Source organism: Apodemus sylvaticus, chromosome 22 (assembly GCF_947179515.1).
Source record: "Apodemus sylvaticus chromosome 22, mApoSyl1.1, whole genome shotgun sequence".
In the NCBI taxonomy this organism is placed as follows: Eukaryota; Metazoa; Chordata; class Mammalia; order Rodentia; family Muridae; genus Apodemus; species Apodemus sylvaticus.
Window position 1 is genome coordinate 53,109,698 of NC_067493.1, and position 27,443 is coordinate 53,137,140.

General features: G+C 51.1%; 1 protein-coding gene and 1 long non-coding RNA gene across 13 annotated transcripts in view; one reads left to right on the forward strand and one right to left on the reverse strand.

The window, feature by feature from the left end:
* Positions 1-33: 33 nt before the first annotated feature.
* On the forward strand, positions 34-1,538 carry LOC127673341 (uncharacterized). Its single transcript, XR_007975134.1, has 2 exons — positions 34-514; positions 1,079-1,538. It is a non-coding gene; the product is annotated as an uncharacterized LOC127673341 (long non-coding RNA).
* Cit (citron rho-interacting serine/threonine kinase) overlaps positions 1,206-27,443 on the reverse strand; it is a 168,875-nt gene continuing 142,637 nt past the window's right edge. For 5 of the 12 annotated variants that reach the window (XM_052169021.1, XM_052169016.1, XM_052169019.1 and 2 more), the window contains exons 33-49: positions 26,780-26,917; positions 26,168-26,348; positions 25,938-26,029; positions 25,084-25,188; positions 24,689-24,858; positions 24,089-24,133; positions 23,582-23,662; positions 23,283-23,418; positions 21,042-21,181; positions 16,963-17,055; positions 15,584-15,692; positions 15,364-15,492; positions 14,671-14,751; positions 11,615-11,693; positions 11,342-11,521; positions 5,077-5,386; positions 1,206-3,759 (exon numbers count right to left, since the gene is read on the reverse strand). In XM_052169021.1, the coding sequence (XP_052024981.1) occupies positions 3,736-3,759; positions 5,077-5,386; positions 11,342-11,521; positions 11,615-11,693; positions 14,671-14,751; positions 15,364-15,492; positions 15,584-15,692; positions 16,963-17,055; positions 21,042-21,181; positions 23,283-23,418; positions 23,582-23,662; positions 24,089-24,133; positions 24,689-24,858; positions 25,084-25,188; positions 25,938-26,029; positions 26,168-26,348; positions 26,780-26,917 (2,093 nt within the window). In that variant the 3' untranslated portion in view covers positions 1,206-3,735. Of the gene's footprint in view, positions 3,760-5,076; positions 5,387-10,747; positions 11,144-11,341; positions 11,522-11,614; positions 11,694-14,670; positions 14,752-15,363; positions 15,493-15,583; positions 15,693-16,962; positions 17,056-21,041; positions 21,182-23,282; positions 23,419-23,581; positions 23,663-24,088; positions 24,134-24,688; positions 24,859-25,083; positions 25,189-25,937; positions 26,030-26,167; positions 26,349-26,779; positions 26,918-27,443 lie in introns of those variants that run through there. The other 7 variants (XM_052169024.1, XM_052169023.1, XM_052169020.1 and 4 more) reach the window with 3 other exon arrangements.

A 27,443-nucleotide genomic window follows, 5' to 3' on the forward strand; every position in this document is an offset into this window, starting at 1 on the left:
ACTGAGTATTTTATAGCTCCCTGACCTCTCCACCCACTGGACACCACCAGGAACCCAGACCTGTGGCAACCAGAAGAACTAAGCCCGGCTAGTACCACATCCTGTGGGGGGGCAGGAAGGCTAACTGATCTGACTGAGAGCCGTGGAAAGGAGCCAGACTGTGGCGGAAGCTCTGCTGCAGACAGATTAGTAAGTAGTTTATCTCTTTTTTGGCCCCACAGGCCCAAGAGTTTCAGTCAGGAGACTTGGTATGCACCCAATGCCTTGAGTTCTATGAGAATTAAGGTGTGTGTGTGTGACCTGATACAACTTCACACTAAACTCAGGCAGCTGGGAGGGCCAGGCCTCATCATATAGCGTGGCCTCTTGATTTCACAGTTGTAGAGGTAGAGCCTTCCGTCCAGAGGACCTCTCAGCTTGCCCGTTTTGGAACTAAGTCCTGTTTACTTAGTGTATAAGGCAGCCCTTGGCTGCCAAGAATCCTTAGGCTAATAATTGGACCGGTTGGAGGATGGTAAGTGGATATTTTTCTAATGTTTGTTCTATGGGAAGAAGTTGCAAGTTCCTGTGAGTCATTTTCTTTCTTAAGGTCACAAGGAAAAAAAAAAAAAAACCTCTGTAGTCCTCCATCAGATTTGACCATCAAAATCAATTTTAACTACAGCTGATTTACCTTGTTAGGTTGAATCTGAGACATAAAGCAGCAGGTATCACGGGAGTGGGAGTGGGGGGAATAACGAATCACAAGTGGAGGAGACCTTGCAGACAGGAAGTGTCTAATCAGAACAGGAAGCATCCAGTTACCTTCAGCTGAACTCCCTTGAAACAGGCGTGCAATATTAAGTTCTCGTGGCCTCAGCGTAATGGGATCAGAAAAAGCCTGTGTTGACCTGTTTTCCTGGTTAGCTGCCTTAACGGGGGGCTAATCTGTTCTGGACTAATCCTTGTAAAGTAGCCTCATTGACTGTTTAAGGAGCTTTGCAATTCCCTGCCCTAAAAAGTGACCTTAATAGCAAGTCCCTACTAGTTCATAGATGCACTGACCAAACCGTACCCTGCCGCCCCTCTTCATTCCAAGAGCTTCTGAGTCTATTCATCCCCTACCCCCGGAAAAGCCTCCCCAGAGAGCTGAAGTGCCCAGGGAGCCTGTGCAGACCTCCATGGTGGCTTTTTATGGTCTCTGACAAGAAAGGATGCCAAAGGAGTGAATGCTTTCTGAGACCACTGCTTTATTTCACTATCGTTCGACAACAGTCAGCCCTCTCTCGGGTAGGTCTGGAAGCGTCCATCCGTGTCTTCTCCTCGTTCTTAATAAAAAAGGTAATGAAGAAAAAGCCTGTGTTTTTGGAGACCTAGAATCTTATTGATGCTAATATAAGCTTTTGACTGCGATTTCGGGTTACGATTATTTCCTGCTGGCGTCTCGGTGGTCATACAGAGAGTTCCCCACTCAGGCGGAGACGGCTGGCCACAGCTACCACCGTTGAAAACAAAAGTGTTGAAAAATGCACCTTTTACAATAAAAAAGTAGAAACCAATTCAATTTCCTTTTTTTTTTTTTTTACGAATATAAAGTTTCTTGTAAATATGTACAGTCTGTTGAGCTAGCTCTATGTAGCAGGAAGCACTTCACAGATGAGACACGCAATATACACGGTCAGGGCTCAAGGCGCCCATTTCTCATGGAGGTCCTAAATGAGATGCCAAGACTGAAAACCAGTTATCAGTGACCATTCCAAATACTCGTGGACCAAGAGACAAAAAACTTCAGCAAACAGCCAGTCAGATCTGCCCTGGGAGGGGGGGACGGGGGGATAGGGAACACGTCCCCAAAGACTCCAAGCAACACAACGGCAGGGCACAGGATGTGAAGGGTCACAGGCGTTTCAAACGAGAAAGCACTTAGGTCAGAGACGAGCAGGAAGGAGATGGCGTTTAGGCCAGGATGCAATCTGGGAAGTGACGTAGACTGCGGGAGCGTGGACTGAAAACACAGACACGGTCACCTGCTGTGGTGGGGACTGGTCTACCTTTCAGCCTACCTAGGGTGTGCCTTAGTTGTGGAGGCACGCCTAAGAGTCGAGGAGAATCCAAAGTAGGAGAGGCCTTGTGGGAGATTAAAGGCAAAGATAAGGCCGCTAGTTAGCTTGCCAACTGCAAAGCCTCTACATTGGTTGGTTCTATCCGGTTGCCAGGAATTCTGCGCTCTAAGGAGGGCAGAGAGATGGGGTGAGCCGCACTGCACCTAAGGGGAACTCGCCAGCCCCGCGGGGCTGGGAGCTTTGAGCTGCGGCTTCTCTCCAGTGTCCTGGCCTTAGGTCCAGCCCTAGGGAAAGGCTCATCTGGGAAGTCACAGTTTCATGGGGTAGAACCGTGCTGGGTTTTGTGTGAGCACACAGTCAACCTTGAAGTCAGCAGGGAACTGGAAGGCGGGAGGGAAACAGCGGGAGGAGTGTGGTTTGCTGAAATCCTTCTCTGGTCGTAAGGCTTGAGCGTATTTTTGTTTGTTTTGTTTTGTTTTTGTTTGCTTGTTCAGTGCTACAGATTGCAGCCTGTTGTGGCCGGTTTGTTGACAAGTCACCGGGAGGGTCTTGATTTGGTGGGTTATGGGATGGCAGCAGTGTATCAGCAGAGCAACCCAGGGAAGAGTCAGGCAGGTCGGGGGGCAGCACATGCAGAAATCCGCCATGCAGAGCTCCCAGTCTGGTCTCCTCCGCGTTCAGCGTTCCAGAGGAGTGACCCTCGGACAGGAGGCGGTGCCCTGGCCCCAGGCCCAACCCTAAGGCCTATGAATGCTGGGCTTTGAGTTAGTCTATTGCAAGCGCGCTCTTTCCTGGCCAAAGCTATGCCACAAGCTGGGGAAGCAGGCTGGGGAGATGAGGCTGAGGGGCAGGGGAGGAGGGCTCCAGGTCCCTTAGCCCCAGGTCACGACCTCGGAGCCGAGGCCAACTGACCATCCATACATTCTCGGCTGGTGGGAGGGGAGGTTGTCAAGGCCATAAGAGGACGGTAAACATCTGGCTACAATGCCACCCTGGGTAAGACAGGGCTATCTATGAGAATGGACTGGGACAAGAATGACTGACGCTACATGAACACAGGAGGTTAGCCGACCGGCAGGGCGGGGGTGGGGACTCTTCTAGGCTACGTTTCAGTGGCAAAGACCTGATGGTGTGATCTAGCTAAAAACCACTACAACAGGAAATACATCGCTATCCAAGTCTACTAAGAATTCTGTTGTCTTTAAAAAAAAAAAAAGAGGAAGAAGAAGAGGAGGAGGAGGAAAAAGAAATCAAAAACCAAAGGGGGGAAAAAAACCAACCAACCCGAGGATCTTAGAGGATCTTAGAGTAGCAGTAGACTTCCAGCCACGTTCGAGTCCGGGTTGGTTTCCTTTTGATGAACAGGTTCAGGCTGGAGCTAAGTACAAAGGTCTGTGAATGCAGTGAGTTAACAGTGCAGCGAAGACTGCAGGAAGGTGCTCCCTACCCTCTGAGGGGGGAGGGAGACAGAGCGCTGGCAGCGCCTAAGAGCCTTGGCTATCTGCACCCCTTGGAGATAGGGGTATCCGTGCCAAGGACAGTCTGGACCCAGCCGTGCCGATTGTGGGCCGGGGCGGGCCGGGGCGGGCCGGGCCGGGCCGGGCAGACTGGTGCTGGGATCCCCTGCGGTAGAGACCCAGAGCGCGGTGTTTTCCTGCAGACTGAGATGAGGAGGTGTTTTTCTGGCTGAGACTTACACTGAAGACTGGTCCCAGACCTAGGAGCCAAACAGAGAAGAGGGGGTTTTAGCATCCAAAGCCAGGAACTGCTGGCTCCTGGGTAAGGCAAGCAGGACTTTCTGGTGCCTGTCTTGCCCCTCCAGCAGTTGACAAGGGTGCTACATTAAACAATGCCAACTTAATGGAACCAGCCCGCAGAGAATGGGGTCAGGCAGGAATTGAGTCCCTGAAAAAAACAAAACAAAAAAAGCTCCAAACTGAATTTGCACAGTTGCATGCACACATATGCACTTTCAGTTTTAATGAGGAAACCTTTCTTCTTTCTCTGCCAAAAGAAGCGCTTTGTATAGTAGTAGTAGTATCTGTACAGAAGAGTGCCACTCAGAAAAATCATCTCCAAGGGACAGGAAGGTGATGCTCTGTCTGCACAGAGCTTTAGAAACTGGACATCCCACCGAGGCAGACTGAGTGAACACCAGGACCCGTGTACGCAGTCACGAGAGCTACCTGCCTCAAAACTCCATCTACCAAATCAGATGCTACCGGCAGAGCTGCACGGAGCTCAGGACTTTGAAAGGGCTCACACTTCTCTCTCTCTCTCTCTCTCTCTCTCTCTCTCTTTTTTGGTTTTTTGGAGACAGGGTTTCTCTGTATAGCCTTGGCTGTCCTGGAGCTCACTCTGTAGACCAGGCTGGCCTCAAACTCAGAAATCCACCTGCCTCAGCCTCCCAGAGTGCTGGGATTACAGCCACCACCGCCCGGCTGGGCTCACACTTCTCAAAGGCAAGTACGGCTGCAAGTTTCTGGATAATTTTCCAGAAAAATATCAGCAGTCACAATATGTCTATGTTCACCCATGTGTTGGAAACTGTCCAAAATGTTATCATCTGTATTTTACAAGGGGGGTACAAGTGCTTATTTGCTTGTAGACATGGAACGGCCCCAGGAACAACTATTACTGCCTCTAGGGCAGGGAACAACATGCCAGTTGGTAGCTGTTACATTCTGAGGTGTGTATACATGCCTTCTCTTAAATCACACATGTCACTGGTGTTGGAGGCCCCTTAAAGCACATTCTCTTCCTAAGCTTTTACTTCCCCTGAGCCTGTGTCACAGAGATGGGACTCCTGCTTTTGTAATGACAGCATACATGTGTATGCGCGCGCGTGCGCGCACACACATACACACATGCACACATACGCACACGCATGCACATACACGCATGCATGCACACATACGCATGCGCACACACACACACATACGCGCGCGCGCGCGCACACACACACACACACACACACACACACACACACACACACACACACGACAGCTGAGCAGTCCTAAGGACACTGCCTTACCTTGTTCACCTGGGACAATGGGGTCCTCACGGCTCCCGCAGGCAGCCGGCCCCTGCTGCTGTCTTCAAACAGTCTCCCTGGGGACCGCTCTCTCCTCGTGCTGAGCATCCGGCCTGGGGACTTCTCCCGCTCCAGAGGGCGGCCTGGAGACTTGTCCCTGCGCAGCTCTGTCCGGCCCTCTCTGTCTCGGTAGCGGTGGGGTGTGCTTGGCTCTCTGGGGTGGCTGGGGCCTTCTGGGGGCGCTGGGCTGGAGGCCACACGCTTGGTGATGTGCTCGTTGTATGTTGGTGGGCCTCGTTTGTTGGGGCTGCTGGGGACAATAAGGAGTCAGGAGCTGAGACGCCACAGGCTCTAAGCTGCAGCTCCCACCCCCTCTAAGTATCCACGCAGGCCCCTTTTCAACACTGTTCCTTCGGTTCAATTTCTGAGAGAGGGCATGTATTCAGCTGGTCTGGAACTCAGTATAAAGCCCAGGCTGGCTTTAAAGTCATGATCCTCCTGCCTCAGCTCCTGAGGAAGAGCTTAGGCCCAAGGAGGAAGACAGGAGAACCCCAGACTTCCAGATGCTGGCGCCATCCTTACCATGCTCCTGCCTCAGCTGGGCCCTCACTGTCTCATAACAATGCCAAATGGGAACAAGTCCTAGGGGGGCAGGGCCCGCACTGCACAGGCAGGTGCGTGGAGGTGGAGTGACCTGGGGAGCTGCCCAGGGGCTGCAGGCAGGGCCAGCCTGGTGTCCTGATCTCCTCGCTCTATCATACCAACCTAATATTTCCCAGAGGTCTCCTGTTAGGGGCTGAGCCTATCACATCTTGGAAATCAGAGGCCCATAAAGGGCCTTGGTGCAAGGGAGCAGTTCTGAGAACATCTGTCACTGTCAGGGCCTGGGTCTCTAGCAGTCTTGTGCCCAGCGTTTGGCCACCTCTCCCCTCAGGTGGTTTTTCCAAGTTTGTGTGGCAACTGATACGGATGCCCAGGGGGCTGACGGTTCCCAGTCATGGCAATAAGATGGCCTATGGACACAGGGACAACACCAGGAAGCCAAACGGAGCAGACAGGGACAGTCAAGCTAGCTCAAAAAACCTCACCCTGACCCAGAGACTAACCATTAATAATCTCTGATCCTCTGGCCCACTGAAGTCTCAAGGAGCCTTTCCTCTTTCTTCTGTGGTACCAAAACTTGAAGCCATGGCTTTGAGTATGCCATATGCCACACAAGCCATTTTCTTGGGAACTACAACCCTCTTCACCAAGCCCCGGGACACTGGGACCTCTCGGTAGGCTCGATCCAACCCTTAGCCCTGGCCTGGCCTGAACTACCTGCGGGGAGCAGCTGAAAAGCAGGTTTGCAGAGCCGATCTTCTAAGTGTTAGCTGCTGGTGAACAGCTTTATGCCTTGGCCTCGAGTCCACACCCAGCGCTAAACCAGCGACTCAGTTACATGCTGTGAAAGCCAGCCGACTTCACGTCTCTGGGGTATTAAATGTAAGGGAGAGGATTTCTACACCCTGGAATCGAGGTCTGTAAATACCTTGAGCTGCAGAGCTCAGAGAGAGGGAAGACGCATGAGAACAGATAAATCCAAGGGAGAGGAATAGATTACGCCTCTATGTAAAGAGACGTTCTAGCGTGCGACCACAGGGGCCCATCGTAAGGCTAGCAGGAGGGAGCTGTGTCCAGGGAAGCAGGGTGGCTGGAGGAAGGCCGATCGGGACAGCTGCTTAGATTAATGAGAGCAGAGACAGCACTCATCACTCCAGGCCAGCTGGGCAGTCTTCCATCTCCACATCCATAATGGCCAATGAGCTACCATGTCCACTTTTATGGTCTCTGCAGAGTTATGGTCTCTGCTCTGCTAAACGGGCCAGGAAACCCGGGCCTGCCGTGAGTCAATCACACTGACCCGCCCACCGCAGCCAGGAGCAAGGGTGACTGGTGAGAACCGACTGCAGGAGTGGACTTGCTGGGCAGCAGAACAAGCAGGTACTTAACAGTGGGCCATGTGGGGTGCATGGCCCCGGGGAAGCCTTCTCCCAACACTTGGGAGTTAAAACCACAATGACGCAGAGGTAAGGCCATCGCTCAGACATGTTAAGGTACAAAAAGGAGTGCACAGCACTCTGTCACTTGCACGACAGTGTGCTGCACAGGGGTGCAGGACCACGCATCTCAGACCCACTGACCCCTATCCACCTGTAAGAGGGACGGCTCTGGAGTTCTGGAGTGGCATCAGGATAGTAAAGCAAATACCTAAGGAGTCTGGAACACTTGGTGATGTTGAGCCAGCCACCACATTACAGGCCCTTAGAGCAGATGGAGAGGGCCTTCAACGATGCTCTCTGCAGTCCCAGATGTGATGCCTTTCGCTGGGTGGGGGATCCTCGAGGCTGCTCACAGGGCAGGGCGGGGCAGGCCAATGATAGTCCCCTGGGCTAAATCTCAGAGCTTCGGTGGCCCAAGCTCTCCAGCTTTCCACACATGGCTGTGGCTCTGGGTCCTGGTCTTCTGGACCAGGGTGGGGCAACCAACTTCTAGAACACGCTCCTGGGGTTACAGGTAGGTGTGGCCCCAGGGAGGTAAATGCAGCAGCAAGCACCTTTCAGAACTTTATTTACTATGGCATACCTACTTACACGGTTGGCAAAGGCGGAGAAGTTCCAGCACGGGCTGGAGGCAACCTGAGGTGGTAATGATATAAACATTCTAATAAACCAAGGAACAGTGCAGCTAAGCACAGGGACCCTGCATGGCCATGAGAGCAGGAGAAGGAAGCCATCCCCGGGACGTTAAGGTACAGGTGAGCGAGCACACCTAACACACTTTCCCTTCGGTCAGGATGGGAAGGAAGCTGAGAACCTCTGAGGGCCGTAAGAGCAAAGAACAGCCTCACAAAGTCTCGTCAAAACCATCCTCACACGACTTAGAACCAAACACGGTGTCTGGAGACCTCGTAAAACAGCCTCCGGTGAAAAGCTGGGAGCAACTGGTCATTTGTCACTCCAGGGTTCCCATCAAGGTCCTGGATTGACTAAAACCACACTGACCAAGGCTGGGGGCAGGGCAGCAGTGGCAGAGCCCTTGGCTAGTATGCCAGGCTTAGAGTTCAATTCTCAGTACTGCCAAAAAAAAAAAAAAAAAAAAAACACACGCTCACACACACACTCGTGCATGCTGACCAAAAGGATTGCTAAACCAGCTTGGAGCAATCCAACAGCATTTATGCAAGAAAACCAAACTTGCAAAGGCTCAATGATGATTTAGCATGCCCTAGGCCCATGCTTCTCCCCAGATCGATGGTAGAACTGAAGCCAGACAGACAGTCACCGTGAGGAATCAGCATCCTACAACATTTGGAAGGCACAGACAGGCTCCCGTGTTCCAAAAGCTCACTTCCAGAAAAGGATCAATATCTGACCTGGAAAATCCATACAGACACTCAGGGCTGACTCTGTTGGACTGAACCTGGGGCTGGACAAGCAAGGCCTCACCTGGCAGCTACAGTGGCCCTTGCTGAATGTGGAACAAGTCTGAGGCAGTCGCTGAGGTAGAGGAAAACAAACTTCTTTTGGGAGCACTAGAAACATTTTAAACTTAGATATTGATGGAGACTTGATACATTTACAAAAATGCTACTAAACTGTATACTTTGAAGGGTGTCTATCAATATCACAGTAGAGAACTCAGTGAGATCCTGGGGACTGAGGCTTCCAGTGTAGAAATTTACTCCCTGCTGTGGGAGAGTAAATAGTTTGATGTGCATGTACCTGCGTGAGTTTAAGAGCACTGTGTGCGTGCAGGCGCCCCCAGAAGATCAGAAGAGGGTGGAGGATCCCCTGCCACCTGTTGTGAGCTTCCTGGTGTGGGTGCTGGGAACCAGATGTTAGCCCTCTGCAAGAGTCACACACACACACACACACAGAGCCGCCTCTCTAGCCCTCCTCACAGTGAGATGTTAAGAAGGTTGAAATGGAATATAATTATGGTATTTGGAGGTGGAGACACAGCCTTTAGGATGTGAGCAGGGTTGGATAGAAACATAGAAACGTGTGAGATGGCCTCCACTTCAGATCAGTACTGTCCCTGGCTGGTTTTGTGTGTCAACTTGACACAAGCTGGAGTTAACGCAGAGAAAGGAGCCTCCTCCCTTGAGGAAATGCCTCCTTGAGATCCAGCTGTGAGGCATTTTCTCAATTAGTGATCAAGGTGGGAGGGCCCCTTGTGGGTGGGGGCCATCCCTGGGCTGGTAATCTTGGGTTCTATAAGAGAGCAGGCCGAGCAAGCCAGGGGAAGCAAGCCAGTAAGTAACATCCCTCCATGGCCTCTGCATCAGCTCCTGCTTCCTGACCTGCTCGAGTTCCAGTCCTGACTTCCTTTGGTGATGAACAGCCATGTGGAAGTGTAAGCTGAATAAACCCTTTCCTCCCCAACTTGCTTCTTGGTCATGATCTTTGTGCAAGAATACAGACCCTGACTGAGACAATGGCCATGAGCCTCTTTATAACTAATCCGACAGCAGGTATTTCGTCGTCGTCGTAGTGTCAGAAAGCAGACTGAGACAGGTCGATTTATGGAGCAGCATGCATGGACTTGCATACATGTATACGCAGAAGGATGTCTCAATAGGAATAAATTTGGTTTCTTCCTGGGTGGTGGCGGTGTGAGGGGGAGGAAGGAACAAGGAGAGAAGCCAGGTTCAGACCCTTGAAAGAGGAGGGGAGGGACTATCTGAGCCAAGAGTAGCATGGTGTGACCGTTTGTGTATGCTGGGGTCAGGGAGTGGCACCGTTGGGAGTTGGGAAGTGTGGCCCTGTTGAAGCAGATGTGGCCCTGTGGGCGTGGGCTTTAAGACCCTCACCCTATCTGCCTGGAAGCCAGTCTTCCACTGGCAGCCTTCAGATGAAGATGTAGAACTCAGCTCCCCCTGCACCATGCCTGCCTGGATGCTGCCCTGTTCCCACCTTGATGATGATGGACTGAACCTCTGAACCTGTAAGCCAGCCCCAATTAAATGTGGTCCTTTGTAAGAATTGTCTTGGTCATAGTGTCTGTTCACAGCAGTGAAACCCTAACTAGGACACAGGGGGACTTGACAAGACCATCATCTCTTTAAATTAAGGGGCAGGCAGCTATGCTGAAGGCTCAGCATCAGTTAAGAGCACTGGCTCCCCCCCCCCCCCAAGAGGACCTGAGTTCAATTCCCAGCAATCACATGGCAGTTCACAATTGTCTATAACTGCAGCTACAGTGGATCAGACACCCTCTTCTGTCTCCCTGGGCACCAGGCACACACTTAAATGCAGGCAAAATATTCATATGCATAAAATAAATTTTTTTAAAAAGTGAGACGGTGTAAGTAACATAGTTTAGAGGCAGAGGCAGATAATTTCTATGAGTTAGAGGCTAGCCCGTCCATAATAGCGACTTCCAGGCCAGCTAAGCCTACAAAGTGAGACCCTATCTCAATAAAACAAAAATAGGGGCTAGAGAAATGATTCGGCAGTTAAGAGCACTGACTGCTCTTCCAGAGGCCTGAGTTCAATTCCCAGCAACCACATGGTGGCTCACAGCCATCTGCAATGGGATCCAATGTCCTCTTCTGGTTTGTCTGAAGGCAGCTACAGTGTACTCATATACATAAATAAATCTTTAAAGAAAATAAATAAAACAAAAATAAATAAAAATACATAAATCTTTATTCTTTTTTAAAAACATAAGAAAAGAAAGCAAAGAGACTACTACTTAATACTTTCTGTGCCCTTTGAGCACTATAACCGGGGGTTAGATTTCCAACACAAATATATAAATGCAAGTTGTAAAATAAAATATTAGAGCTCTGCACAGTTCTCTGGTTCCATAGAAGCCTCCAGGTGGCTTGGGAAGCCATGGCCCGCCCCCACCCCACCCCTGCCTGCCTCGCCTCCCTGCCTTTCTTTGGTCGCAGTCCTCCTGTGAGTTCCCACAGTGCTCTAGGGGCCCATCAGGAGCAGACCGAGGGTGCAGTTGCCTCTCTTGCACTGGGCCTGAGCAGCATGAAGAAGGGGCCACAGGTTTTCCTGGGGCTCAGCAGCTAGCAGGACAGACAGACCAAAGCATAAGTCTTATGCTGCTCTCTACAGAGCCACCACTGGAGGCTCCCTTGGGGGAATGGCGGATGCTCCCTGCAGCTGTGACCAGGAGCCCACCACAGTCTGATGCTTACGGCCACACACAAAAAGCATGCTTCTCCTCGAGCATCTTCCCATGGTGGGGGAAGGAGACTCAGTACCTGCGGGAGGTGGAGGGCACCCGGTGCTGCTCAGTGCCAGACTCCTTCACCAGATTTCCTTTGCAGCATATGACCCTTAGCTTGTCCTGGTATGAGGAGGCCAGGTAGATTGCTCCGGAAGAAATTGCGGGGCCCAGGTAGCGAGGGTTTGGGATTTCCAGATATGCTCGGGCAGGGGTCCTGCAGGATTCCAGGGGAGAGTTGACAGTCATTACTGATTACCTTCATTGCCCCACGGCACTCCTGTCTTCAGAGCAAGGAGGAAATGCTTACCCCAGCGAGGAACGTGCCTGGATCTCAATTACTTCCAGTGAGTTGAAGTGAGTCACAAACAGATAAGGTTCTCTGTAGGCTGCAAAGCCACACGGAGGATGAGCATGGGGAAACAAAGGCAGGGGTTGGGGTGGAGGTGGAGTAAAATCAAAACCTGAACAAGGACCAGTGACCCAGCCCCCAGCACCCATCACAGCGCCAGTGACCCAGCCCCCAGCACCCATCACAGCGCCAGTGACCCAGCGCCCAGCACTCATCACAGTGTAACCACACTAGCTTGTTGCTCATTACAGTGTAACTTACAGCAGAGGAATGAGTTAAGTAAATCATTGCATCCCTATGGAACTCTGCACAGGTAAAAGCTGCATCAGAAAGCCCTCTATCTACCCACAGTGCACTGCTCAGCCAGCAGAGCAAGTTCACAAGCATGCGCAGAGCGTGATATCCTCGAACAGGGAGAGGTCTAGCATGTGCTTGCGCTTGCACAGAACACTGGGAGATGATACACTCAGGAAAGTCCTTCCCTTTGGGACAACAAGATGGAGAGCATGGTGGACAGACACCAGGGTGACTTCTCCTATGGAGCTGTTTACATTACAACACTCTCCAAGTTTTTAAAGTTTCTTTTTCCCCATATATAAGTGTTTTGTGGGCTGGAGAGATGGCTCAGTGGTTAAGGGCACGGACTGCAACTTCCACAGGTCCCAGCAACCACGTGGTGGCTCACAACCATCTGTAATGGGATCTGATAGCCTCTTCTGGTGTGTCTGAAGACAACAGTGTACTCACATACATTGAATGAATAAATAAATCTAAAAAAAAAAAAAATGTTTTGCCTGCATCTGAGCATCTGAGCACAAGTGTGTCGGCTACCCTCAGAGACCAGAAGAAGGTGTCAGAACCCCTAGAACTGGAGTTACAGATGGCTGTGAGACACCATGTGGGTGCTGGGAACAGAACCAGGGTTCTCTGGCAGAGTAGTCAGTGTTCTCCGGCCTCGCCAAGCCGAGTTTTGAAAAGACCAGGATTTAGGAACTGCAGCGGGCTTTGCTGTTATTCCTATTTGCTCCGTTCTGTTCTGTAGCAGTCTCCCTGTGTGGCCCAGGCAGGCCACGAACTCCACAGCCTTTGTGTGCCAGCACAGCAGCTAGTCTTAACACTTATCTCTCTCTCAGCCGGGCAGTGGCGGCGCACGCCTGTAATCCCAGCACTCTGGGAGGCAGAGGCAGGCGGATTTCTGAGTTCGAGGGCAGCCTGGTCTACAGAGTGAGTTCCAGGACAGCTAGGGCTACACAGAGAAACCCTGTCTCGAAAAAAACAAATCCAAAAAAACCAAAACAAAACAACCCCCCCCCAAAAAAACCAACAACAACAACAACAACAAAAAACCAAAAAACCCAAAACAAAAACAGAAACAAAAAAACCAAAACCACTTATCTCTCTATGAGGGGACAGGGTAGCCAAAGAAGGCAGGCCAGGCCCTGTTCTCTCCTCTGTTGTCACAGCTGCTCCTGTGGCAAGCCGTGACCCTGAACATGGCAGCTCTGCTGACCTGCTTGAACCAGCAGAGTGTGGTGCAAAGGAGAGGCCATGAAGCCACTGTTTATAGTCCTGGATGAGTCCAGACAGAGATGAACCAAGGACTCTAGCTAAGTGACCCCTGTGGCCAAAAAAGAAGAAGAGAGACAGAGAAGTCGCCTTGTTTCTCCTTGTTTCTGGGGCTGTTTTGTACTTTCTGCTTGTCCTGGATCCCAGTGACTCCATGGGGGACACTGCTGAGCAGACCCGGAGCCATGGACAGCTTGCTGCTGCTTTGAGCTCCTGAGATCCAGGATGGCTTATTGCATAGCAACAGTGAACAGTAACAACAAAGAGAGAATTTTCTTTTACATTTGTCTATTTCTATGTGCATGGGCTTGTGCATGCATGTGTGAGAGAGAATGTGTGTGCATGTGTGAGTATATGTGTATTAGTGTGTATGTATGACGGAGAGAGCGTGTATTTCTGACAGAATATGTGCGTGTATGAGTGTACATGTATTTGTGTGTGACAGAGAGAGAGTGTGTGTGTCTGTGTGAGACAGAGAGAAGAATATGTGTGTGTGATAGAGAGAGAGTGTGTGGTGTGTGCATAACAGAGTGTATGTGACAGAGAGTGTGTGTGTGTATGTGACAGAGAGAATGTGTATGACAGTGTGTGTGTGTGTGACACAGTGTGTGTGAGATAGAGAGAATATGTGTGAGACAGAGTCAGAGTGTGTGACAGAGAGTGTGAGTGTGACAGAGAGAGTGTATGTGACAGAGTGTGTGGTGTGTGTGATAGAGTGACAGAGAGAGTGTGTATGTATGTGAGAGAGAGCTTATATGTGTGTGACAGTGAGTGTGTGTATGGAGAGTCTGTGTGTGACAGAGAAAGAGAGTATATGTGCGTGTGTGTGTGTGTGTGTGTGTATGTGTGTGTGTGTGTGTGAGAAAGAGAGCAAGAGAAATGGAGGGAGGGATGGAGGGAGGGAGGGATGGAGGGAGGGAGGGAGGGAGGGAGGGAAAGAGAGAGAGAGAGAGAATGTGTGTATGCCACCGTGGTCCTGCAGAACATCTGGAGTCTTGCCTTATGGCCCTGCACGTCTGTTTCTCCTTTCTGTTTCACATTTAGGATGACAACCAAAGACCAGCATCTGACGGGACAGCACAGGCTGCCTACCATGTGTTTGCACTTACAGAGTGAACGGGTGTGACTCACTGTTCCGCCTGGTCAAAATTGATTTCTGTTCAAGTACGCCAGGGATACCACAGAGCCTTGAGAAGGACTAAACATCCACGAGGACTATTCTCCTTTCCATCATGAGATTTTATGTTCCACAAGGATGGACTGTGGCCTTGGGGACGAGACCACAGTTCTCCACGAACACACTGTTAGGTGAACTCCGCCCATGCCACTTAAATCCATTAGAAGACACTAACACCAGACCAAAGCCAAAAGGTCCACATGATTCCTTCCTAGGACACCAGCTTTGGAGAACAGGCGAACCCCCTGCCACCACCCCGTACCTCACATACCAAAGGCCAGAGGTAAGCGACTCCACTTGAGATCATCTGTGCGGCTACGTCTTCCAGAAGAATCCACGAACACCCCAAATTCTGTAAGGCGCCAAGGTCATGGGGACATTAGCCACATGTGCTTTGATGGGAGAACGAAGGCCAAAGCCCAGGGCCAACTGACGGGATCTAACCAGACTGGCAAAGCCAGACTACCACCACAGAAGCATCTCCACTTTAAACTGAAACTTTCCTAAGTGAAGTTTTCTGAGTAATGAGTTTTCCTCAAGAAAGAGAAAAACTCTTAAAGCAAAAAAGAAAGAAAAAAAAGAAAAAGAAGTGGGAAAGGGAAAAAGGGAGGGGTGGACTGACAGACAGGGAGGGACAGGAGGGAGGGGTGGACTGACAGACAGGGAGGGACAGGAGGAGGGAAGAGAGGCAGGAACACCCAGAGATTAAAAACAAACGAAGAAAACTTAAAAGAAAAAAAAATCAAGAGAAAAAGTAGTAAAACTCAGAGGAAGACAGTTACCAGCGGGAAACAAGGGAGGGAAGGCAAGAAACGCCAGGATGGCCAGGCCGCTGCCCTGGTTGGGAGGGGACCGCAGTGGGCATCCATGATGCTGGGGAGCCATTCTCCACCCTGAGGAAGCGAGGCGCTGCCCTGGGCCGTGGCCGCGCCTGCTGTGGCTGTGCCCACGTGGCCCCACCTACCGTGGAAGCACAGCAGGTACTCTTCTCGCTGCCCAGCGCTGTTCGCCTGCACGATGGAGACCGGGAAGCTGTTGGACGAGGAGGCGAACACGGCAGGTGCCAAGGAGTGGTCGTTCTTGTCCAGGAACTCTGTGAAGGCAGGCCAGGTGGGGCTTCAGGGCCGGAGCCCAAGTCGCCCGCCCTCTGCGGGGTGGGGAGAGGACGGGGAGGGCAGCCGTACCATCAAGCGTGTACTGCTTCATGTCGATCTCATAGAATTTGTTGGTTCCGATGAGGATGCTGTAATTGGTGAAGTGGATACAGCTGCAGGGCTCAGAGGTCTCTATTTCCTGAGGTGAGGGCACAGGGGGACAGAGATGACACCAGATGCGAGTTTCTGCTGCTCTGCCTCTGCCAGAGGCTGTAGCCAAGCCTCTCACGACATGCCAGGGTGACCCACGACCTGTATGGTACCTCATTCCTGCTGTTCTACCCCAGCCCCTGTATCCTAAAAAAACAAGGTGGAACTGCAGCTCCCAAGTGGGTGAGAAACACCATTTTCAAAGACAGGCAAAACAGTAACAATGTGTGCTTGCAGGAGCAGAGGGCTGGAATCTCACAGCAACTACTGACACTGGTGGCTGGGGGACCTAGCCTAGTGTCTGTCTTTGGGCTGGCTTGTAATTGGCTGGTTTCTAATAAGAGGCTATATTATCCACACGGCATTACTGCATCCCTGTCTTAACTGCCTCCTAATTACGTATAGTTGGTTCTAGGCTAATCCTAATATCATTAAAACAAAACGGAACAAGCATGCTTTCTCAGAGTGATGGCCAGGAATCTTCATCACCGTCACAGAAAATGTATCTCACAGTTGCATACCAAGTCTGAGGAAACAGAGATGCAGGATGCTACCATGAGGTGGTAGGAGAAAGCAAAGGCAGATTCAGCCTTAGATGGGGAAAGGCTGCTCCTACCCAGCTTCAGGGTCCCACTTGTGAATCAGAAAACCCTGCTGGGGCCGGCTCCATGCCTGACGCACGGGTGGTTGAGAAGCACTGGCTAACAAGCGCAGGGACAGTGGTTCACCAACAACCTGGACACACAACTCATTTCCCTTTTCACGCTGGCATTTTCACGGCATGACCAGGCGTGGGCCAGACTTATCACTACTTAAGTCTGGGGACAGCAGACACTGTCTCCAGAAGCGGGGCAAAGCTAAACGTTGGACTGTTTCTCCTCCACACAGTGGTCACCCCCCACAGAGCATTCTGTCCTGAGGAGAACCAGACCCTTGATCACAAGACAAAATGGAGCCAGTGCGGGCTCATCCCTCATCACCAGCAACCTGCAGGCACCGTTGGAGCCGACAGACACTGCCTGGGACTGTTAACTTCTAAAACCACGCTGCCTTCTCCTCCATCCACCTTAGGAGGCCGACTCTGTTGGGCAGATCCCAACAGACAGACGTAAAGAGAGAGAAGGGACACTGTGGCTACCACAGGCTCTGGGCTCCGCCGGGAAGGAAGGGCAGGTCTCACGCTCTAGACAGAGCAGAAAGGAGCAGACACAAGCTATCCTCAACACAGCACAGTGGACCAGGGGGCTGGACGTGCTTGCCTTGCGGATGCAGTACTTGCTGAGGTTGTCATTGTAGCGGAGGATGACGACTTTGCTTGGTGTCGCGGCGCAGATGCAGAGGCTGTTCTCGATCTAGAGGGACATGGGGGCAAGAAAGAGAACTTGTCACCAGCACCAACTGTAACTCTGTACAAAACCAGACAAGGTCTCAGCCTCAGCCTCAGCCCCAGAGACATTTTGGAGCAGATCATTTTCTGTGATGGAGATAGGCACTACCTGCACACTGAGGACAAAGGGAGCATCATGGCCCTAACCACCAGATGCCTGCACTGCCCTTTACCTGTGATAGTCAAAACTGTCTACATATTACCAACTGTCTCCTGGTTTGAGATTCACTGACTTAGCTGGGACAAAAAGAAGGTCTAGGAGCCATGTGACATCTCGCAGTTGGTTCATCTCTACTGTCAACTTGATGGTCTGGAACCCCTGAGGACAGACCCCGTGGGCATGGTGAGGGCCTTTCCAGAGTGGACTGTCACAGTCTTAGCTGCTTATCTGGGGCTGTGATCCCATCCCCTGACATATCAATGCAGAGACGATGTTTAAACTGGTTCTCAGTGAAAGGGTATAGCTCCTCAGGGCTGTATGGAAAACCAGGCGGCAGGGACAGGAGCTGGAGCCGTGGGAGCGGAGGGAGACAAATGCACGCATGCTCGCACATGCTCAGCTCTGCCATCTGGGGTGCCCGCTTAGAGAACGGGCCGGCCCATATCGATTTACATAAGGTAATCCCCCAAAGGCAGGCAGAGGGGCTCTGCTCCCAGGCGACTGTTCAGTTAGACCACAGTTACAGGGTGGTCAGCAATGGGCTGAGGTCCCACACTGAATACGGCTGGGGAGGAGGGAGCCTGAAGAGGACCAGCCCTCCTGTTGCCTTCTGATACACACGCGTCCGAGCACACAGCCTCGAGCTCCAAGCTCTGGCTGCCATGCCTTCCTGGCTGTGACAGACAGACAGAAAGACAGAACCATGGAAAACTGAGTGGAGACAAGAAGTAATTAATACACTTGGGTCCAGAGGGAAAAGCTCCTCCGTTGGGTAGATGGCTGTGGGGTTCTACGTGGAGGTTCTGGTTCTACCTCCTACAGTCAGGCTTTAGTCTCCCACCAAGGCTGGAAAGAGATCCCTAAACTGAAGGTCAGCGGCTGAAGAGCAGAGAGGAAAATGTAAATTACTGGAGATGCTGCTTCTGGGGTTGGGGAGGCTGTGCGTATAATACAGTAGGAGACTTTGCAATTTCACATTGTTTTTAGCTATTCCAAACAATAGGAGTGATTTAGAATTCTAAAGTTATTTTTAGAAATCAACTTTACATTTCTAAGTAACTTAAAATCCATGGGATAACAGAAAACATCCTCACCCACAGATACAAGGGGCAGCTCAAACAGTAGTCAGAAGGTAATGCATACCCTTGAAAAAAACCTGCTATGGGACTTAGTGAGCTAGATAAGAAACTGTGAGGATAACGGGAAAAGTCAGGGGAGGGGAAATGAAGGAAGAGAAAAGACAAAGGCAAAAGATAATGAGAGACAAAGGAACGCCATGACACAGGCTCCAGTGCAGAGTGCCTGTGCATACGTGTGTGTGTGTGTGTGTGTGTGTGTGTCTGTGTGTACATACATGCCTATGCATATACCATGGTACACGTGTGAAGGTCAAAGCACAACCTTCCCACCGTCCACTCTGTTGAATGTGGTAGAACTCAGTCCTCTGAGCCAAAAAGCCACCATTTCATCAAATCAGCTGTGTTTGCTTGCAGGCACCAGCTTGCAGGTGGGATGGGGAGTCACGCCCCTCAGCTGGTCTCCCACCGTCCTCTCTGGTCTGACTGGTGGGGAGGGCGGTAGGGTATACAGTCTGGGGAGGGTTAACTCAAGGAGGGGACTCACCCACCATCCTGCTGCCCCGGGACAATCTTGGATCATCAGTTTATGGAGCTGAGCTGCCTTCCCAGCGGAAAGCTGCTCCTTTAAGGATTCAAAGAAGTAACCAGGCAGGTCAGGTCAGGCCTGAAACACTGGGGGCAGCAGTATTGCTGTGAGTTTGAGGCCAACCTGGACTACAGTATAAGATCGTACTGCAAAACAACACAACTCCCCACAAAAGAGACGGAAAGGAGTAAAATGCAAGGCATTGGGTCGGCAAGAGGGTGAGTGTGGTTACCACACAAGCTGGGTGACCTGAGTTCCATCCCTTTTACCTGGGGGTAAAAAGAGAAAAACCCTACAGTATGAGGGGTTCTATCAAAGCTTGCCTCAAGACTGCTGTGGCAGTACACACCTCTACTCAGGAAGCAGAGACTAGCAGGTCTCTGGCTCAAGTCCAGCCTGGCCTAAATGGTCCAGGCTATCCAAAGATAGTGAGGCCTTATCTCGAAATAAAACAAAATGCTTGGTTTGGATGTCGTATCAGAAGTATACACACATGTGAGTACACAAATGTAAATATTCTTAGCCTTGTCAAAGTTTAAATGAGAAGGCCAACAATAGATCGGTGTGTTTCTATGCTGAACTTTGGTAGGTTGAAAACCCAAGCAAACTGGTGATAGCTAGTTTTGGAAGGTAGTTTTTGCTACACGATGAGTCCTCTACCATTGGCTCCTAACACTGCAAAACCAACCCACACGGACTGAAAGGACTCAGGTGAGGGCGCAGCAGTGTCAGCACAAATGAAGGTCTGGAGGCTTTGTCTTCGCAGTAATTATCCCATCAGGGGACAGGACACTGACACACTAGTCCTGTAAGTCAGCCAGGGACGACGGAGGCAGGGCAGAGAGCACGAGACCCCATCGCTACACGGCAGAGAAATCAGCAGCATCTTTGCATTTTGCTTTGTTACAAGTGGTGGTTCTGACTCCTCCACTGCTGGTGGGGTTGCAAATTGGTACAACCACTCTGGAAATCAGTCTGGTGGTTCCTCAGAAAACTGGACACCTCACTTTTGGAAGATCCTGCTATACCACTCCTGGGCATATATCCAGAGGATTCCCCAGCATGTAATAAGGATACATGCTCCACTATGTTCATAGCAACCCTATTTATAATTGCCAGAAGCTGGAAAGAACCCAGGTATCCCTCCACAGAAGAGTGGATGCAAAAAATGTGGTATATCTACACAATGGAGTACTATTCAGCCATTAGAAACAATGAATTCATGAAATTCTTAGGCAGATGGATGGAGCTGGAGAACATCATACTAAGTGAGGTAACCCAGACTCAAAAGATCAATCATGGTATGCACTCACTAATAAGTGGATATTAACCTAGAAAACTGGAATACCCAAAACATAATCCACACATCAAATGAGGTACAAGAAGAACAGAGGAGTGGCCCCTTGTTCTGGAAAGACTCAGTGAAGCAGTATAGGGCAAAACCAGAACAGGGAAGTGGGAAGGGGTAGGTGGGAGAACAGGGGGAGGGAAGGGGGCTTATGGGAATTTTGGGGAGCTAGAAAAGGGGAAATCATTTGAAATGTAAATAAAAAATATATTGAATAAAAAACAACAACCAAAATACAACAACAACAACAAAAAATCCAAGTGGTGGTTCTGGAGCCAATTGCTGGCAGGTACCGAGGGACTACCAAAGAAATATAATTTAGAATTTGTAAGATTCTAGTAATAAACACACTTTCTATGTTGAATTGCTTTTCTTTTTCCCAGATTGTTTTTATTTTGTTTTGAGACATGGTCTCACGACACATCTATAGCAGGCTTTGCTCTATAGACGAGGCTGGCTTTGTACTCACCGAGATCCCCCTGCCTCAGCCTCGGAGTGTTGTTTTTTGGAGGCTCATCACACACACTTGCTCTTTAACGCTCTGCGACCCTGTACTCCACCTTTGGCTTCCATGTTCCTCAGACATTTTCCTTAGATCCAAAGCCTGGGCCAATGTCTTATCTACCCTAGTTACTTCAGTACCAGAAGGAACCCAATACCTTCCTGCTGTTTGCAGGCCCAATTTCCAAGGTTGACTCCGTAAGTTAGGTGAGAAGGGAAGCAGGCCCGATTTCCAGAACATTACATCAGCAAAGCCTGGGTGGGTGGGGGAGCTTACCTTGCCAGCAGCGAACAGGTGGCAGCCCTTGACGGCTTCGAACACGTTGGGGGAGACATCGGGCTGGGCGGGAAGGTGCGACTGTGCCAGAGACTGCTTTACCTTCTTCACGTCCACCAGACACAGAGCCCGCTCTTCCCCTGAGAGGAAAGGAACAGCTGAGGTCAGGAGCCCCATCAAAGAAGACATGGGGGACAACTGTTTACCCGTGACTAAAAACCACAGGAGCCTCTGCGGACGAACTAGGGGGTGCTCCTTATCCAAGATGAGGGGGCAGAAGGGCTTCTGAGTTTGGAATAATCTGCGTATAAAATGAAATATCTAGAGGACAGGACCTAAGTCTGCACATGGAATTCCTTTGCATTTCATAAAGCTCTGTTTTTTGTTGTTGTTGTTTTCAAGACAGGGTTTCTCTGTATAACCCTGGCTGTCCTAGTCACTCTGTAGACCAGGCTGGCCTCCAACTTAGAAATCCACCTGCCTCTGCCTCCCAAAGTGTGGGGATTACAGGCGTGTGCCACCACCAGCCGGCTCGTAAAAAACTCTGTTAAAGTTAACTTTATACAGTCGTTTGGGGGTTGGGGATGGGGATCCTTCATTCTGACTGAGACCCATCAACTGAGATCAAGGAAGGAATTTTCCACTGGCGAGTGCCATGGTGATACCCAGTCTAAGACTGGCTGGAAGGTTTTTGGATCTTCTGATAAGGGACACACTTGACCAGTCTCGTCGGGAAGGATCTCGCTGCTCACTGTCCTGGCCCATACTTTAGATCAGAGAATGAAAGCTGATGATGTCTCAGTTTTAAGGTTCTTGGGGAATAGGGATAATTTTGCAGGGAAAAAAAGCTAAGGAATTTGAAACATGCTCTCAGAACATGGAAGAATATGTTGGGGAACAGTGAAGGGGTCCCAGCTACTCAGACATGCCCGTGGTGTGAGACAGGGAGAGAACTGATCCAGATGTGGCAGCTGGTGCCTGTAATCCCAGCACTCAGGAGGTGGAGGCAGGAGGGTTCGAGGTCATCATCAGCTAAATAAAAAGTTCAAGGCTAGCCCGGGACACCTACTTCAAAATTTAAGCGAGTAGCTGGGTGGTGGTAGTGCATGCCTTTAATCCCAGCACTTGGGAGGCAGAGGCAGGCAGATTTCTGAGTTCAAGGCCAGCCTGGTCTACAAAGTAAGTTCTAGGACAGCCCTGGCTACATAGAGAAACCCTGTCTCGAAAACCAAAAAAAAAAAAAAATTGTAAGCGAGTTAGCAAATAAAGTCCTGCCAACAAGCAGTGAGGGTCCAGGAAGGTGTGTGCCCTAGACACGTGACAGAGGCCTGCAGTTCATATGCTGACAGACTCGGTGGGGGTTCATACCTACACTTATGTTTAATTTGGTTAAACATAAGCAAATGTATATGTACAGAAAGGGAAGATGTGTGGCAAATGTTGCAGAGTATGAATCCAGCTGAAGGGCCTGAGCATTCATTAACACAAGAAGGATCTCGCCGTAACCACACCATGTGCCTTACATGTAGGAGGTTAGCTCTGCGGAGGTCACACCCACGCTGGAGCCAGGGCAACTAGAAAGAAGGGCCTGGTGGGATATTCCCAGAATTCCTACACGTGGGAAAAAAAGGATCAGGAGTCCAGGGTCAGCCTGGGCTACATGAAGGCCTATATCTAAACCAGAAAAACAAAGTTTGGCTTGAATGAGTCTGAGACCACGCATAAATACACACACACACACAGTGATAAACAGATAAGGTGGTAGACCTAGGATCTAACGGGAGGTCTTGGGCTTCAGAGAGAAGCTCCCATTGACTCATGAGAGACGCTATAAAGGAGCAAGCCTTGACTATCCAATGTTCCTGTGTGGTGATAATTGCACAGTTCCCGGCATGCTCCAAGGAGAACTTTTCACCAAGCAGACACAATGCCCTTTGGGATTTTGAACCTCCAGGGCGTGGGGTAAATAAACCTCTACTCCTCATCAGAAGCCTGGTCTCGAGTGTTTCGGTGCTAATTCAGCATTCTGTGTGTGGCAGAATGGTACGCTGTTCTTTCAGTGTCAGGCTTGGTAAATTGGACGTGGACAGGGAACCAAATGTGGACAAAGGCCCATCAGCTGAGCGCTGCTGCTCTAACCATGGATGGACAGACGGAGGCCGCCTCTGCGCATCTCCAGTGTGCACCTCAGCTCCCCAGGAGCCGCCCATAAAGCTGACAAAGGCTGTGAGCTGGGCCCACCTGCTATCATGAGCAACTTCTCCAGGTCCTTGATGATGTAAATTTGGAAGACCGCTCCGATTCCTGGGATGTGGGTTAAGGAGTTTTTCAAGACATTCAGCGCGTAGAGGCCTTCCTCGGTGCCCACCAGCACCACCTGCCAGGGCAGAGGCAGAGGGTAAGCCAGACAGTGTGGCAATCCCCATGCTCAGCAGTGGCAGAGCTACCCCACCCTGCCCCAACCCTGCCCTGGCCGCTCGTCCTGACAGTGCGTGACTGCAGCCGGCCTAGCTGACCCTGCCGTTGCCCTGGTGACCCACCTGGTCACTGAAGGGCAGGGTGCAGTTCATGTCCAGCCGGTCATCGCCTTCCAGTTTCAGCAGAGAGTTTCCAAGTAATTTCTTCACATATGGAAAGGAAACAGAAAAGATGAGGAGGCAGAGTGAGCTCAAACTATCTCCGACCAAGCCATCCAGAGGAACAGTGACCTAAATCACGACCAGAGGCACATCGTGGGCCACGCCCTCACACACGCCAAGTCAAGTGCTCGCCGTGACCCCAGGCTCGGGGCCACACCTTCTGACTGAAACCCCAGGTCGTTGTTAATGGTTCCCCAAGTGCAGCCCTTGATTAGCGCCAGTTACAGCTTGGTGCGGACAGGCACAAGTGGGTGACACAGGCATGGAAGCCACTCTGAGACAGGAAATGGTAAGATAGAGGTGAGGAGGGTTAACGAGAGCTGTTAGGAAGGCCCCTTCCCCACCTCGGCTGCAGCAAGAACACAAGCGCAGGTGTCCTGGGCAAGCCAAGCCTCTAGTTCTCTTTACCTCAACCCACACGGGCTGACGCTCACAGGAAGTATGGTCCCGTGCCTATTATACACACATTAACGCACATTTCAGAAAAAGGCTCATGTGGGGAACAGGACACAATTCTTCCGGGGGCTCACAGTTACGACCTCCTACTGCTAAGTGCCCTCGGTGGAGCAAACAAGCACCAATGAGCACGGTCTGCACCCGCACCAATGTCCAGGGCGAGCAGTGCCGATGGAGGCACAGCAACGTTTGTGACATCTCAAGGACAAGTAGGATTTCAGACCTGCCTACGGAGGGCAGATGCTGCAGGGGCAGCTGGACAGACTGCGCGCACAGTTTCCCCGAGTGCAGGGGCTCACTGGCACAGGGGCATCTGCTTCGGGGTTTCCAGTCAAAGTGCTTATAACTCAAGGACCTCGGGAGTCAACAGGGCGAGGGCTTCCTTATAAACACCAGGGCTGCCGTGAGGCTGCTCCAGGCAGACACCGGCTCTCGGCCAGAGAGAGTAGAAATCCCGCCAGGCAGGGGATCCCCGCCATTACAGTTAGTGTCTACAACCGTGTGTGCCCCCTACAGAGAAGCCCCCAGCCCACGTCATGGTCTCATACTCACAGCGTCGGCTTCTGCCTTTTCCCTAGAAACTCTCCCACCTGCGACGACAGATTCTAAGGCGGTGACCCAGCGCTGCTTGTCAGGGAAGCTGGGTGCTAGCAGGTAGAGGGTTCTCCCAGGCCAGCAGGTGGTGTGTGGGTGAGACTCCATCTTCAGGATGTATGGGACATCTACGAGATTTCAGAGAGCACAAGGTTGGCCGAGGAGGCTCCCCACCCCACCCCCCAATAGGGATGATGATGTCACAGCATCAGAATCCCACCAAACCCTGCAACTTGAGTTCCTGCTAGGATGGGGGACCTTGGCAGAGCAAACTGCCACGCCCCCATCCTGCTGCTCTCAGTCTGTCAAAGCCTGCCCACCTTCTGGGCGGGGCTCTTCTGGGTCCCACTCACCTGCTTTGGCTGTATTTGCAAGTTCAGAAGCACCAACGGCACCGTGAATAGATACGTCCCCATCGGGAAGGCACAGCTCAAATTCTTCCACAGGCCTCTGTCCAGCTTGGTGCAAAGAGGAAGGTTGGAAAGAAAAACAAAAGAACAGTACCAAGAACAAGAGGAGAGAGAGAGAAGAGGGAAGAGAAGAGGGAAGGGGGGGAGAGGGGAGGGGAGGGAAGCGGAGAAGAGAAGAGAAGAGAAGAGAAGAGAAGAGAAGAGAAGAGAAGAGAAGAGGGGAGGAAAAGAGAGCAGGGGAGAACAGGGGAGCGCAGGGGAGATGAGGGAAAGGGAGGGGAGGAGAGGGGAGAGGAGGGGAGGAAAGGGGAGGGGAAAAGGGAGGAAAGAAGGAGAGGAGAGAGGAGAGGAGAGGAGAGGAGGGGAGAAGCAGAGGCGTGGAAAGAACCGCACGAGGACAGAGAATGACAGGGTGCAGACAGGCAGAGGGGGAAGATAAAAAAAAAATAAAGTGCGTCAGATGAAGGGCACAGTCAACTTTCTGACGCCACCGCTGCAGATTTGTGGGCTAGTTGACTGAGGCGGAAGCTCTCTGGTGTGTTAGCAGGTGGGATCTTCGGGGCAGCACCCTGCGGGTCCTTCAAGGGGGAGACCTATAGATTGAGTATCGCACCAATAACCTTTAGAGAAGTCACCTGGTTTTTAACTTTGAAAATTGGGAAAGTAGAGAAGGCTTGCGAGGCAGTCCAAAAAAAAATATTAATTAATTAGTAAAAAAATAAAACCAAACACTAAAAACAAAGCCTTCACTCCAACACTTGGAGGCCTGGGTTAGCCATGTGCAATGACTAATTTACCTTCTCTGGCTTCATTGTCATAGATGAGGACCTTTGACCCCTCCAGGACAATGTACTTCCTGTCCCAGCCTTGCTGTCCCCGTCTGTTATTCCTGGGGAAAGGAAGATGGACACAAGAAAAACGTCAGGACGGATAAGCAAATGGAAAAGCTCCCTCAAAGACACTTCCCTGGAAGACGTGAGAGCGGACCTGCCTGTGGCCCGCCTCCCCCAGCGAGCCCTGCAGGTACCTGGGCACTTTCATCCACCCCTCCAGGTGCAGGCTGCTGCCCAGCTCCTTGCTCTGGAGACCCGGGGAGTTCATCTTGTCTCGGCAGAAGGCCTCGGTGAAATGTGTGGCGTACTCAGCGGGCAGGCCGCAGGTGGCGGGCAAGCAGGAGGAGCACTTGGGATGACACATCACTTGACATTCTAGAGGGGAGCAACCAAGAACCTGAAGAGGCTCAGCGGGCCGAGCTCCTCCACACCCAGTAGGACTTCAAGTGAAGCCAGGCCCCCACAGGGACACAGAGGGCCACTGCGCTCGGGCCTAGTTTGCCTGGCTTCAGGCTACGCTGCCCACAGCAGTGTGTGCAGGGATATGCTTGCAAGTTCATGAAGGTCAAGCAAGCAGGGGAGAGACTAGTCTGATACAAAGCAGCTGAAAATTAACAAAGGTGGAAGCATTTTGCACACCGACGTGCCGTGGGGGTTGTGAGGGAAAACAGTGCCCTTTCTCCCACGGAAGGGAAAAGCTTTGGCGGTGAATGATTACGCCACAGTTTAGAACATCGCCTCCACCACAGATCTTCCAGACAGAAAAACATGGAGGTGTCCAGCAGACGCACGGGTGTAGCTCTTACCAAGACATTTGGATGCCTGGCGTCCAAAGTGCACGGTATCCAGACACACAGCGCACTTAGTGGCTCGCATGTTCAGGCCCACGTTAAATCGGTGAGGAATGTTGTGGTGCATACGCTCTTTAAGACGCCGGCTGAATTCTGACAGGGGAAAAAATGGTTAGTCGGAAGTGAAGAGAGACTCCAAGGGACTGGCGAGACGGTCTCTGCTAGCATCGGCTCCAAGAAGCTATTAGGAGTTCTCACAACCCGGTACTTTGATTAGATATTCCCCCAAAGAGGAAAAACAGGCCCAAAGAACCTGAAAAGATGCTAGGTGTCATTAGGCTTTAGGAAAAATGCAAATTAAAACCACAGCAAGGTGCCATGTCACTAAAATGTCTGGAGTCTGAGAAATGGAAAACCAGGGTCGAAGAAGACGTGGAGAGATGGCACTGTTCGCACTTTGGGGGTGGGGATGGAAAGTGGTGCCTTAGGTCCCAGGAGGACAGTTCTTCCAAAAGCTATACATAGACTATGATACATATAATTGCAGCAACTTCCACTCCTAACTTCATGCCCAAGAGGACAGAAAACACACCACCCACAAGAGGCCTGCTTGGCGTCCCAGAGGTTCAGTTTACAGCAGCCAGCAAGCAGAAATAGCTCAAGCGCCCCCTGTAGCATA